At 39.5% G+C, this 14,538-nt stretch overlaps 1 protein-coding gene and 1 pseudogene across 4 annotated transcripts in view; both read left to right on the forward strand.

The window, feature by feature from the left end:
- Positions 1 to 14,538, forward strand: part of EFCAB5 (EF-hand calcium binding domain 5) — a 138,782-nt gene that overhangs the window by 9,536 nt on the left and 114,708 nt on the right. For 2 of the 3 annotated variants that reach the window (XM_082371828.1, XM_082371829.1), the window contains exons 2-4: positions 12,444 to 12,537; positions 12,929 to 12,991; positions 13,970 to 14,054. In XM_082371828.1, coding sequence (XP_082227954.1) covers positions 12,444 to 12,537; positions 12,929 to 12,991; positions 13,970 to 14,054 — 242 coding nt within the window. Of the gene's footprint in view, positions 1 to 9,795; positions 9,967 to 12,443; positions 12,538 to 12,928; positions 12,992 to 13,969; positions 14,055 to 14,538 lie in introns of those variants that run through there. The other variant, XM_082371830.1, reaches the window with a different exon arrangement.
- LOC309618311 (elongation factor 1-alpha 1 pseudogene) lies at positions 4,056 to 9,318 on the forward strand (annotated as a pseudogene). Its single transcript has one exon. The product of its transcript is annotated as an elongation factor 1-alpha 1 pseudogene (transcript).

The following is a 14,538-nucleotide window of genomic DNA, read 5'->3' on the forward strand; positions in this document are numbered from 1 at the left end:
TCCTATGTAGGGTTTTATGACCGAAATGACTGCATGTAATTTCTGAACAAGACAGTTTAACAGTGATCAATTAGTAGTCATTATTGATGAGAATTTAGTTCATACAAGTAGATGATAAATTTAAAATAATTTTCACAACTATTCAAAATTTGCAAGTATAAATTATGTGTGACTCTAGTAGCTCTTACTTTTTTCCCACTAGAAAATGTAATGTGGTAATATGATAGCATGACTGGATTTAGAATCCACTCAAACTTTTTCATATTAAGTATATTTTACAAAGTAATGACAAAACTCCAATTTGCAGGGTAGGACTGTGTTACGAGAGCAATAATTCTGCAGCTAACTTGGATGTAACTAAAAGGGCACATCAGCAATAAACAAAGGGAAGAATTCAATATATATGAAGAGAGATTAGGGGCTGAGTCCATGAGGAGTATCTGGCAGACTTTCCTGGCTACACCTTAGGCTCTGAGTCCTGCTCCTTGAGTGCCTGGAGCATGCACTCCTCCAGCAGCTCCAAGGTTCAATGTTTATGATAAGCAGCAATACACACCGCAACTGGCCTCTGAAAGTGATGTCTTGGAGATAGAACATTCCTTGGCTTTGCTTCTTTATTAGAGGATACTTGCTTTAATAAACCAAGTCCTCCATTGTGCTTGCCTCCTGTGGGACCATGGGGCGCACTAGGATGGGTCATCAGACTCTGATTCTTTGGGTTACTCTTTGAGAATCCTTAAGTCAAACTGCTTCTGGCCAGGGGTGAATTATATAGAGGCACCAACCACCATAGTCCTTTCAGGCCACTCCTAGGGCTGAATAGATAACTATCTTGCAGTACGTCTGTAACTCATTGATCACAGACCAAATGAAGTGTGTCATTTAAAAGACTGTATAGCTAAGCTTGTTAAAATGGGGGGGGGGTGGAAATCATTCTTAATAATCCAACCCCTTACATTTGAAATGACTAGTTACAAATAATAAAACAAGTAGAAATATATAGAGATAGAATATAAAATAGCTAAGAGTGAGTGGAGTATGATTGAGTCATGTATTGCCTCTACCTGGTTGTAATTTTTCTTAAATTTTAATAATCTTATACTAACTTTATTGATAGTCAGTGTCCAGATAGGAGATAAAATTCACACCAGTTATTTAAACAGATAATTTAACAAGAATTGTTAACTAGGTATGAAGTTAAGTAGGTGACTGAAAAACTGAAAAGAGAAGTCTAACGTGTGACAGAGGTAGCAACTGTTATTACCTGTAGGGCTGAAAAACAACCTAAACAAAGGAACTAAAGGGAAAAAATTACAGACTTGGAGGAGTGACCCCACAGAGCTGAAACTCAGGTCTCTGAGAAGAAGACACTGCCTGGCTGCCGTTGGTGTCTCTGAGCTTAGATGGGGGGCTCCATGGGACCCAGCAGTCTGGGGCCCAGACCTCTGCAGCAGGAACACTGGCTGGCTGATGTCAATGAAAACTACAAAACTGTAGAAAAACTGCAAACTGGATTCAGCTGCTGCTGCCAGGTTAAAGAAGCATAGCTGGAGTGAAGCACACTGGAACCAGAACACCACAGGAAGCAGTCATGAGGTAGACAGGAAGGAACAAGTCTCTTGTCCTTCCTCAGGCTTGTGGTCTCCATCTGATGCCCCCAATTAGCAGAGCTTAACAGAGCCAGCTGGCAAGGCAAAGAAATGTGGTTTTCATACTCCAGCTCCAGCATGGAAGAAAAGTACAAAAGGGTGAATTTGGAGCTGAGAAAATAATTTAATAACTGGCACTTGGCTGATGTAGAAATTGATACCAGAAGTGGAATTTATCTTCCATCCTCTGGTTTTGCATATATTTCATGAAGACAGTTAAAGACCTCACTCCTTTCGCTCCCCAGATCCAATCAGCATAATGTCATCAATGTACTGGACCAACTTAATGCTGATTGGAAGGTGAAGATGCTCAATATCTCTGTGGACTATGTTATGGCAGAGAGCAGGAAAATTGGTGTAGCCATGGGGCAAGACTGTGAAGTTATATTGTTGACCCTGCCAAGTAAAAGCAAATTGCTTCTGGTGTTTCTTGCCAATTTGTATGGAGAAATAAGCATTTGTTGGATCACTAGCTGCATACCAAGTGGCAGGGGCTGTGTTGATTTGCTCCAGTAAAGTTACTACATATGGAAGAGCAGCTGCAATTGGAGGCATCACCTTATTAAATTTATAATCACCCACACTCATTCTCCAAGATCCATCTGCCTTCTTCACAGGCCTAACAGGTAAATTAAATTGGCGTGAGATAGATTTCATCACTCCTGCTTCTTTTAAATCTTTATTGGTGTCACTAATCTATGTAATCCCCCATTCTGCCATCCCAAGGAAGCAATAATTTTTGTTTACTCTTCTGGTGTATGGGGGAGGTGGGAGGGGGGTTCCCAAGGGCTTCAGCTTGGCTCTTCATTGTCCTTATTCCAGGATCAAAGAACCAATATGGAAATTCTGCCAGTTACCAGGTATCTATTCTAATTATACATCCAGGAGCTGGTGAAATCACCGCAGAGTGGTTCTATGGGCCTACTCTGCCCACTGTGATTCAAACTTGAGTTAAGGGGATTTCCTTGGTGGCGCAGTGGTTAAGAATCTGCCTGCCAATGCAGGGGACATGGGTTCGATCCCTGGTCCAGGAAGATCCCACATGCCGGGGAGCATCTCAGCCCGTGCACCACAACTACTGAAGCCGGCGCACCTAGAGTCCGTGCTCCGCAACGAGAAGCCTGCGCACCACAAGGAAGAGTAGCCCCCGCTCACAACTAGAGAAAACCTGTGCGCAGCAACGAAGACCCAACGCAGCCAAAAATAAATAAATAAATTTATTTTAAAAAGCAAAACACAAACCAGTTAAGACTCCATCTCTCACCTGTCCAATACAGGCCCCACTTAAACTGGTGGAATGCATTTGGGTCCCCAGAAATTAACACCAATTAATGCCAATGCTTAGAAGTCCCTGAAATACCTAATATTAATTTTTTTCCTCATTACACAGTCATTTTAGGAAATGGCCTAAGGTCTCTGTGGAGAAGACTTGGAGGAAGATTTTCAGTATACGCTATGGCAGTGCAGCAGAATCCTTCTTTAAGGGGATCCAGCCTGTCCTTTCAATTAAGAGGCTCAGCTCTGGAAACTGGGTGAGAGAGGTCAGAACTCTCCACTATGGTGACTAAAGTCATATTTTTGGCTACCATATATAGATTTTTAAATATTATGTGTAGATGATCAGTACTTTATTAGGCTGCCCATCTATTTTAATCCTAGGACCACCATAATCATTTAGCTGAATGTCAAAAAAAATCTGATTACCACTGTATCTCTACTTCTCTTTATGGTAAATGTGCCCGCCTTGTCTTCGGTGGATAAACACTGACATCTGGCTTCTGCTGCCTGAAATGGGTCATGCCATCATGCCTTGCCTACAGAAGAAAGCCAACATAGAGCTTTTCAAGGATATAAGTACTCCCACTCACTAATGTATTTTTCAGTGCTTTAGTAAAGGGACACCCCCCAAGTTCTCTTGGAGAATATACTTGTGGGGAGTGGATATGCAAGTCAATATGTGATAAATCTACTCCAACATTCCCATATCCCTAAGACTTTGGATTCCTCTTACATTATCCAGGGAAGTTCCAGTATCTCCACTTAATTAAACATAGGCCACTATGGAGTCCAAGTTTCAGTGAACTTACCAAGTAAATAGTGTCACTTCCAGCTGTAGGTGCTAATACATTAAATCCTTAATTTCTGATACAGGTACCCATATCAATAAATTCCAGCCAACCCAGTATTATATTTTGTGCTCCTTCCTTTAACTCCCTTATAATATACTCATGTATGTTCCCTGGGCTTCTGCCACTAAACAAGAAAATAATGAAAATATTTTGCCATAAAATCTATTCCCACTTGGTTAGACTTTGTATTTGCCCTGCTGGAGCATTTTAAGATCTGATTTTAGCTTTTTTCGCAGTGGGTTTGCCACCAGGACACAGGTGTCATGAAAACCACCGCTAAATCTAAGCCACAATGGGAAAGGAGAAGCCTCACATCAACATCACTGTGGACATGTAGATCTGGGCAAGTCTACCACTACTGGCCATCTGATCTATAAATGTGGTGGGATTGGCAAAAGAACCATCGAAAAGTTCAAGAAGGAGGCTGCTGAGATGGGAAAGAGCTCCTTCAAGTATGCCTGGATCTTGGACAAACTGAAAGCTGAATGTGAGTATGCTATCACCATTGATATCTCCCTGTGGAAATTCGAGACCAGCAAGTACTATGTGACCATAATTGATGCCCCAGGACACAGAGACTTTATCAAAAACGTGATTACAGGCGCATCTCAGGCTGATTGTGCTGTTCTGATTGATGCTGCTGGCACTGGTGAATTTGAAGCCAGTATCTCCACGAATGGGCAGACCCGTGAGTATGCTCTTCTGGCTTATACTCTGGGTGTGAAAGAACTAATTGCTGGCATTAACAAAATGGATTCCACTGAGCCACCCTGCAGCCAGAAGAGCTGAGAGGAAATTGTTAAGGAAGTCAGCATCTACATTCAGAAAGTTGGCTACAACCCTGACGCAGTAGCACTTGTGCCAGTTTCTGGGTGGAATGGTGGCACCATGCTGGAGCCAAGTGCTAACCTGCTTTGGTTCAAGGGATAGAAAGTCACCCATAAAAATGACAATGCCAGTGGAACCATGCTGCTTGAAGCTCTGGATTGCATCCTGCCACCAGCATGTCCGACTGACAGGCCCTTGCATGTGCCCCTCCAGTATGTCTACAAAATTGGTGGTATTGGTATTGTCACTGTGGGTTGAGTGGAGACTGGTGTTCTCAAACCGGGCATGGTGGTCACCTTTGCTCCGGTCAACGTTAAAACTGAAGTGAAATCTATTGAAATGCACCATGAAGCTTTGAGTGAAGCCCTTCCTGGGGTCAATATGGGCTTCAGTGTCAAGAACGTGTCTGTCAAAGATGTTCGTCGTGGCAGTGTGGCTGGTGACAGCAAAAATGACCCACCGATGGAAGCAGTGGGCTTCACAGCTCAGGTGATTATCTTGAACCAACCAGGCCTTATCAGTGTTGAATATGCACCTGTGCTGGATTGTCACACAGCTCACATTGCTTGCAAGTTTGCTGACCTGAAGAAAATAGATCATCGTTCCGGGAAAAAGCTGGAAGATGGCCCCAAATTCTTGAAATCCGGTGATGCTGCCATCATTGATATAGTTCCTGGCAAGCCCATGTGTGTTGAGAGCTTCTCTGACTATCCTCCTCTGGGTCATTTTGCTATTCGCGACATGAGACAGACGATTGCTGTGGGTGTCATCAAAGTAGTGGACAAAAAAAAAAAAAGTGGGCAAGAAGGCAGCTACAGCTGGCAAGGTTATCAAGTCTGCCCCGGAAAGCTCAGAAGGCTACATGAATGTTATCCCCAGTACCTGCCACCCCAGTCTTAATCAGTGGTGGAAGAACGGTCTCAGGACTGTTCGCTTCAGTTGGCCATTTAATAGTAAAAGACTGCATCACAAAACCTTCAGAAGGAAAGGAGAATATTTCGTCCACCATTTGTTTTATGTGTGACAGTTTTTCCTTTATTTTATTTTATTTTTTATTTTTTAATTTTTATTGGAGTATAGTTGATTTACAATGTTGTGTTAGTTTCAGGTGTACAGCACAGTGAATCAGTTACACATATACCTATATCCACTCTTTTTTTTTTTAGATTCTTTTCCCATGTAGGCCATTACAGAGTATTGAGTAGAGTTCTCTGTGCTATACAGCAGGTTCTTGTTAGTTATCAATTTTATATATAGTGGTGTGTATATGTCAATCCCAATCTCCCAATTTATCCCTCCCCACCCCCATTCCCTGGTAACCATAAATTTGTTTTCTACATCTGTGACTCTACTTCTGTTTTGTAAACAAGTTCATTTGTACCCTTTTTTTTAGATTCCACATATAAGTGATATCATATGATATTTGTCTTTCTGTGTCTGACTTACTTCACTTAGTATGACAATCTCTAGGTCCATCCATGTTGCTGCAAATGGCATTACTTTGTTCTTTTTTATAGCTGAGTAATATTCCATTGTATATATGTACCACATCTTCTTTATCCATTCCTTTGTTGATGGACATTTAGTTGCTTCCACGTCCTGGCTATTGTAAATAGTGCTGCAATGAACATTGCGGTGCATGTATCTTTTTGAATTATTATTTTCTCCAGGTGGTATATACCCAGGAGTGGGATTGCTGGGTTATGTGGTATGTGTGGCAATTTTAAGTTAGCTTTTAAAATCAGTACTTTTTTATGGAAACAACTTGACCAAAAATCTGTCACAGAATTTTGAGACCCATTGAAACAAAGTTTAATGAGAAAATAAAAAGACCTGATTTGAGTTATGAATCTACTATAAGTAAGAGGTGGTTGTGGTGAGTCTTGAGGAAAATGGGCATCCTCTTGCAAGGCAGTTGCCCAAATGAGATTATTACAAAATTTTCAATTAAGAGGATAGTCTTCACAAATACAAGAGGACAAACTGCTTTCACTGTCAAAAAAAGGCTCAAAGTGACTCAGAAGTTTGAGATTAGCAGTCTCCTAGTCCAACTAAATGTCCCCATTCCAAATTTCAGGGTATTCCTTCCCAATCAGTGCCCCAATTTTGAGATGAATAACTTGGCTGGAATTTGAATTCAATTAATATTGTAATTCTGCAACCCATAATTCTTGATTAATTGACTCTTTTATCATTAAATGATGACTTCCTTTGTCTCTTATTATAGTTTTATGGCTTAAAGTCTATTTTGTCTGATGTAAGTATAGCTATCTCTGCTCTCTTTCGGTTTTCGCTTGCCTGGAATATCTTTTTCCATCCCTTCACTTTGAGCCTATGTGTATCCTTAAAGCTGATGTGAGTCTCTTATAAGCAGCATATAGTTGGGTCTTGGTTTTTTATCCATCCAGCCACTCTATGCATTTAGATGGAGAATTTAATCCATTTTATTGATAGGTGAGGACTTTTATTAATCAACATTTAATTAAATGTCATCTTATTGTTTTCTGGCTGTTTTGTAATTCCTTTGTTTCTTTCTTCCTGTCTTGCTGCCTTCCTTTGTGAATTGATGATTTTCTGCAGTGGTATGCTTTGATTCCATTCTCTTTCTCTTTTGTGCATCTACTATAGGTTATTGCTTTGTGGTTACCATGAGGCTTACATAAAACACCTTATAGATACAATGGTTTATTTTAAACTGATGACAACTTAGCTTCGATCACATACAAAAACTCTACCTTTTTATATCCTCCCCCCATCTTATATTTTTGACGCCACAGTTTACATCTTTTTATATTGGATATCCAATAACAAATTAGTGTTTGTAAAGCTATAGTTATTTTTAATACTTGTGTCCTTTAACCTTTATTCTAGAGGTAAGTGATTAACACACCACCATATTACAGTATTGGAATATTCTGAATTTGACTGTATAGTTATACTTACCAGTGTGTTTTCATATTACTAATTAGTGTCCTTTCATTTCAGCTTGAAGAACACCTTTTAGCATTTCTTGGAAGACAGTTCTGGCGGGAGTGAGCTCCCCTCAGCTTTTATTGGTCTGGGAAAGATTTTCTCTCTCTTTCATTTCTTTTTATTTATTTATTTAAATTTTTAAAAGATTTTTTTGATGTGGACCACTTTTTTTAAAGTCTTTATTGAATTTGTTACAATATTCCTTCTGTTTTATGTTTTGGTTTTTTGGTCACGGGACATGTGGGATCTTAGCTCCCCGACCAGGGATCGAACCCCCATCCCCTGCATTGGAAGGCAAAGTCCTAACCACTGGACCGCCAGGGAAGTCCCTCTCTCTTTCATTTCTGAGGATAACTTTGCCAGATAGAATATTCTTGGTTGACAGGTTTTTGGGGGTTTTTTTTCCTTTCAGCACTTTGAATATGTCATCCTACTCTCTCCTGGCCTGTAAGGTTTCTGCTGAGAAATCCTCTGATAGTCTTATGGGGTTCCTTTGTAAGTGGCAAAGTTCTTTTCTATTGCTTCTTTCAAGATTTTCTCTTTGTCTTTGATTTTTACAGTTTTATTACAATGTGTCTTGGAGAAGATCTCTTTGAGTTGAATTTGTTTGCAGACCTATGAGCTTCATGAACTTGGATGTCCAAATCTCTCTTCAGATTTGTGAAGTTCTCAGACATTATTTGGGGGGGGCTGTTAAGGATTCTACATATTAATTTGTGGGGGCATGGTGGAGGTTGCACTTACAAACATTTAGTATATAATAAGAAGAAAGTTAATGGACCAGGAAGGAGACTTGAAGATGGAAATACGAGATTTTCTAATCACTTGGAGAAGTTGAGACAACAGCAGTTAATTGGAGAGGTCAAACTTACACCACTGTATTTTTATGGCAGGCTGGTGGTATAGGTCAGACATAATTTTTCAAAAAGTTTTCTGCCCCTTTCTCCCCTTCCTTAGACTCTCATATTGTATAAATTGTTTCTCTTAATGGTGTCCTATAAGTCCCATAGGCTTTCTTCATTCCCCTTCATTTTTTTCTTTTGTTCTCCACCAGCTGAATATTTTCAAATGATGTGTTTGAGTTTACCAATTCTTTCTTCTGCTTCGTTTAGTCTTGTATTGAATCTCTCTATTGAATTATTCATTTCAGTCATTGTATTCTTCAGCTCCAAAATTTCTGTTTGGTTCTCTTTTTTTGTTTTCTCTTTGTGGAACTTATCATTTCATTCTTGTATCGTTTCCCTTATTTCATTAAATTGTTTACCTGTGTTCTCTTGTAGCTCTCTGAGCATCTTTAGAACAATTATTTTGAATTCTTTGTCAAGCAATTTGTGAATCTCCACCTCCCATTACTGGAAGTTTACTGTGTTCCTTTGGTAGTGTCACGTTTCTCCGATGTTTTGTGATCCCTGTAGTTTTTGTAGGTGTCTGTGCATTTGAAGAAGCAGTTACCTCTTTCAGACTTTATTGACTGACTTTGGTATGGAAAGACTTTCATCTGTGGGCAGGCACGTGCTGGAACATGCTGTGACCCTAGGTCTAGTGGTGCAGGGTGCAAAGTGTGAGGGCATGTAACATCTCTGAATGAGGGGGAGGGACGTGATGTCTTGTCGGCTCAGCAGCTGGGGTCCATGACGTCAACAACTGCATAATCTTTGGTGAGAGCTGTAGGCAGTCCACAGTGGCTTCAAGGGCTGTTGGAGTCTTTAACAGTACCTCCAGTCCAGTGGCTAGGGATCGGGCCAGGCAGTGGTGGTGTCTGGAGCCAGTGGTATGCACAGGCTTGGCTGCAGGGCTAGTTGTGGGGGCTGGCTGCAGGGGCACAGTGGCAGGGGCTGGGGCCAACTGGGGGTGCACAAGCAGCTGCAGTGGCCCTGGCTGTCAGTGTGTCCTTGAGTGACAGTGGGGCTAGCTGAAAGCACATGCTGGGCAGTGGTGGCCAGTGACAGGAGTTGAGGCTGGTGTCTTGCAGGTACACAACTGTAGGGTTAACTGCAGGTGAGCAGAGCCATGCAAGCCAGTGACAGGTGTCCGCATTGAATCCAGGCCCTCCAGCAGCTATGGGGGGCCTTGGCTGTTGGTGTACACTTGTGGGGCCATAGGGGCTTGCTGTGGGCATGTGCACGGCTGTAGCGGCTGGCAGTCGGAGTCAGGCCAGCAGTGTGCAGGTGCACAGCTGCAGGAGTCTCCTGCCATTCTCAGCAGTTATCAGTATCTTTCACTAGCTCTTCTTTCTTAGCCCTACTTTTAAGTGTTCATCAACAAGGGTTTATTTTCAGCCTTTTTTTTTCTTCTCTTAGCTATTTTTGGGTGAGCCCCACTAGCATCCTCCTACAAATGTATCTTTCTATCAATACCCAGGGGTTCAAGACTCACAAGAAATCCAGGTAAATGACATTTCTTATCCTCTATGAGTTTGAGAAATCAGAATGATGTATGATTTCTCTCATACTGGGAAACTCCTTCCTCAAGGATAATTGGCTACTGTTTCACATATGACTGACAGTCTTACTAATCAAGATGCTATTGGGATTTCCCTGGTGGTCCAGTGGCTAAGACTCCACGCTCCCAATGCAGGGGGCCTGGGTTCGATCCCTGGTCAGGGAACTAGATCCCACATGCCACAACTAAGAGTTCGAATGCCGCAACTAAAGATCCTGCATGCCGCAACTAAGACCAGACACAGGCAAATAAATAAATATTTTAAAAAATGCTATCAAGCAGATGTCTTAAATGTAATACCTCCAAACTCAAACTCATATCATTCCTCAAACCTAACATTTCTAATGGTTTGTTTTTCTCTCCTTTCCTTATTTCACTTAATGGCATCATCATCCATTCAGCCTTCTAAATATTAAAAAACACTCAGTGAGCCTTAACTACTCCTCTTTCACTCCTTAGATCTAATTATGCCCCCAGTCGTGATCATTCTATCTGTTTTAAATAGTTTGGGTTCCCTCAGAACAGACCCTGGTCCAAGGAGTTGAGTGCAAGTTTATTTGGGTGGAAACAATGGTAAGGGAGTAGGGAAGTAGACTACAGTCAGGGGCATTCATCTCAGGTGCAACATTTAAGGTACAAAATTTACCTTCATTCTATCTTTCCCCAGTCTTTCACACTTCCAGTCTTTGCCGGCAGAGTCAACTTTTTAAAAACACCGATTTCATTACATCTTGTCCTATGCTTAAAAAGCACAAAATAAAATCCAAACTCCTTGATTTATTGTGAAAAATTTACCTTTTTAGCCTCATCTTCCACCACTTTCTATTATATAACTATGCTCTGCTATGAATGCTTCAAACACTTTTTGAACTTTAGTACTCCAGCGTATAATGTTCCTTCTGCCTCAAATACTCTTTCCCCCCTCCTTTACACACACAAAAAGTCTTACTAGTCACTTTAAATCTAGCTTGGAAATCTGTTTTTCTGTGAAATCTTCCCTGACCTCCCTGAGAAAATTAATTGCCCTTCCTCCGTGTTCCTTAATATTTTGTATGTTCCTCTGCTTTTGCACGTACAGATGGAATTGCATCTGTTTATCCCTTTATCTCTCAATAAACTAGGAACTCTTCAAAAGCAGGTCTTATCCATCTTTTTAACCCCAAAGTCTGCCTGCATATAGAAGGCACCCAGTAAAGGTTTACTGAGTTGAATTTATCTGGGTGCATCCAAACAGAACAAATTTTAAAAGAAATGGTGGGACTTCCCTGGTGGTCCAGTGGGTAAGACTCTGCGCTCCCAATGCAGGGGGCCTGGGTTCAATCCCTGGTGGGGAACTAGATCCTGCATGCCTGCCCTGAATAAGATTCCGCGGGCCGCACCGAAGATACCACGTGCCGCAGCAAAGATCCCATGTGCTGCAACTGAGACCCAGCACAGCCTAAATAAATAAATAAATAAATAAAAATAAATCTAAAAGAAATGGGAGGAAGCTTTTTAGCAATTTCAGGAGATGGACACCAGAAGCAAAAAAAGCAGTCTGTGAAAATGTACAATTAAGACCTATCAAAGAAATCTATTGTATATTATTTATTATTTATGAATTGCTTCAAAAAGGCTTTGAGGCAGCCATTTTTGTGTTGGAAGCTGTTGTCTGCAAAGGCAGTACTTTTGGTTTATTCAAGCAGAACATATGTTGATAAAAAGAAAAGTGAATACTCTAGCACATTGTAAATAATACCATTTCAAATTAGGAAGTCCCTAGTTTGTAACTGCCGTAGTGGCAGAGGCCATGTATATAAAATGCATTACTTTTTACATAGCACCTAGCTTAAATATACACAAAGTCTTAAATATACACAAAGTCTTAAATGATTTTTGACACAACAGTGATTTTGATCATCTGTGACTGAATCTATAGTCATTTGCAATTGAAGTAGGGGATGTGGTAATTATCCATTTTTATTCCTTAGCATGAATAAATAAACCAGATAAATCTCATTCCTCTCAGAACTCCCCCCTCCAAAAATACTTTTTAGCAAGGTGATTATTCTAATGTCTGTCTTTCTCACTTGAATTAGGTAGCAATCAAAGTTTCATTTCACCTCACTTTGTAATTTCAAAAACTAATGAGGATGATGATAATGTTTTAAAAATTCAGTTGCATTACTGTTGCTGTTTTTTTAAATGCTAATGGTGATGATTACTGTGGTGACTTTTCCTGTCTCCCTGAACCCTAGCCTAGCACTAATCGAGCTTTGATCAGTAACCACAGTAATAACAGTAGTACAGTTTGAAAAGTTTAGCAGTTGAGAACTTATTATCATTCAGTAGAATGGTGGGATGAGGTGGGGGGTGCAGATTTTGATCTTCCAGAGTATTTCTGTTTGTTAATATTTTCTTTCTCTCTTTTTGTTATTAATAGTGGTCTGGTAATACTTTTCCTTACCATTTGGTGGTATCTTTTAATGGTCCAGATGAGTGAGTCGACATCTCAAGAGGAACCCAAACCTGCTCAGGTACCTGGTCTTCATAAGTTTCTAACCATTTAGCCATGAGAGGATTTGAGATTCAACATTTTTGGGAAAATTGAGATGCAATATCATATTCTGTCATTGAATTATTTCTCTTTTTAGTTGAATTTTTCTGCATCAAGTTTTGACAAAAATGAGGTCAACTAATAGTTGAGTCACAGTGGCCTGCTTCCAGTTGCTTTGTATTCTTTATACCTAACAAGTCTGTTACTGTTTGAGTTTGCTAATACAGCTACTTTATGTGATTTTATTTGGTTGATGTTTACTCATTATGTGAATTTTTTTACATAAAAAGCTTGCTACACTAGACTATAAAATGTTAGTTTTATTTCCGGCTCCTGTTGGGTACCATTTACTAACACTATTTCCACTTCAGGAAAATGGAAAAGAAGACAAAGAAAGGAACCAGGAAGCAACTGAAGTAAAAGAGCCTATTAAGGTAGAGTTTTCATGAGTAATCAGATGTTAATGCTTGAGAGTAAACTGGAGAAACTAATTTTCTTACAAAGAAGAAAAAGGAAAAGATGTGGGTATTCAAAAAGATAAAATGGCAAATGGGAAAAAACAAACCCTTGTTGGTCACTAAGCTGACTCATTTGAGTCCGTTGCAGAAAACTTCCATTGACAGGTAAGTTATTTGTGAAGAGCTATTATGAATTATAAGTAAATAAAGTTTACTTTCTAAAATCAGAACTGTTACCCTGAGTACAATAACCACCAGTTTTTAGGGGAACTTCACTATCATTCTGAAAATGTAATCTCCATGTTAATCATTTAAGTAATTTTGTGTTTAAATAAATAGAAGACTTCAGTGAGGAAAAATATTTTATAGAAAAGGGGAGGCAAGTGAAAATAGTTATATGGATTCACCATTAAGTTGACTAATGTGAGTCTTAAAGTATTCTATTATCATCCTTTTAAAAGTACATCAACATGAGTACAAAAAGGTATTTTGTCACCATTTATTCATAAAACTAACCTTTACTTTCTTTAATTAAGGTGAAAATGTTTTTCTTTCCACCACAAATGTGGAAGGTGATTCTAATAGTAAAAGAAAACAGCAGCAATTTCAAATGTCCGATTTCACTGTGTTGTGGTCTCAAATTATGTTTCTAGAAAGTATTATATAATTCAAGGATTAATGTACATCTGGAATAATATTCTTAGCATATTACTTTCTTAGCAATAGGAAGATGTGATGACATTCTGAGCCAATGCACTTTATCTTGTAAATGCAGTAAATAGACCGTGATTACTGCTTTGCTTCTAATATATAGCATTAAATCCTAGCAAAATTAGGGAGGAATGTTTGGTGATTTTTAAAAGGGATTTATGTGCATTCTTTAATTGGGAGAGTTGATGCAACTTTGATGAAAAGCATTTCACTTTTTAATTGGTATTTCTTTTCTCCTTTCAGAGTTCACGGAGTATACCAGACAGTTCGGCATTAGGCACCTGCAGCAATGTGGCAGGAACAGCAGCAAATAAAGTCAAATCCCAAGGTAGAGAACTAGGCTTTCTGCTACACAATAGAATGTAAAACTATTACTAAATTTTAGTTGGGAATGGATTCCTCAAGATTTTGCCTTTTAAAGATATAATCCCAGGGATATTTTAAATGCAGTTTGGGAAATAGTTTAAAATATATCCCCGTCATCTTCTATTGATACTTTGAGGCAAGTTTATAACTATTCATCTTGTACTTAAAGAGAAAATTTAGCTAAGAGAGCTGACTGACACATGGCAGACAACCCTTTAATACAAAAATAAAATGAAGAACCCTAGTGATTCAACCTGCCTGTTGTTTTTCTATTTCTTCTTTTTACCTCTGTACTTGACAACACATTTATTCTATTTGACTTCCAGCCCAATCCTTAACCCAAATCCCACATAATTATGCAGGTTGAAAATTTATATGATCAAAAGGCAACAAATAACTGGGCAAGACATTCATGCCTTTCACTACGGTTCTTCTAATTTTAGATA

The sequence above is a fragment of the Balaenoptera borealis genome (genome assembly GCF_965194805.1).
Source record: "Balaenoptera borealis genome assembly, chromosome: 20".
NCBI lineage: Eukaryota > Metazoa > Chordata > Mammalia > Artiodactyla > Balaenopteridae > Balaenoptera > Balaenoptera borealis.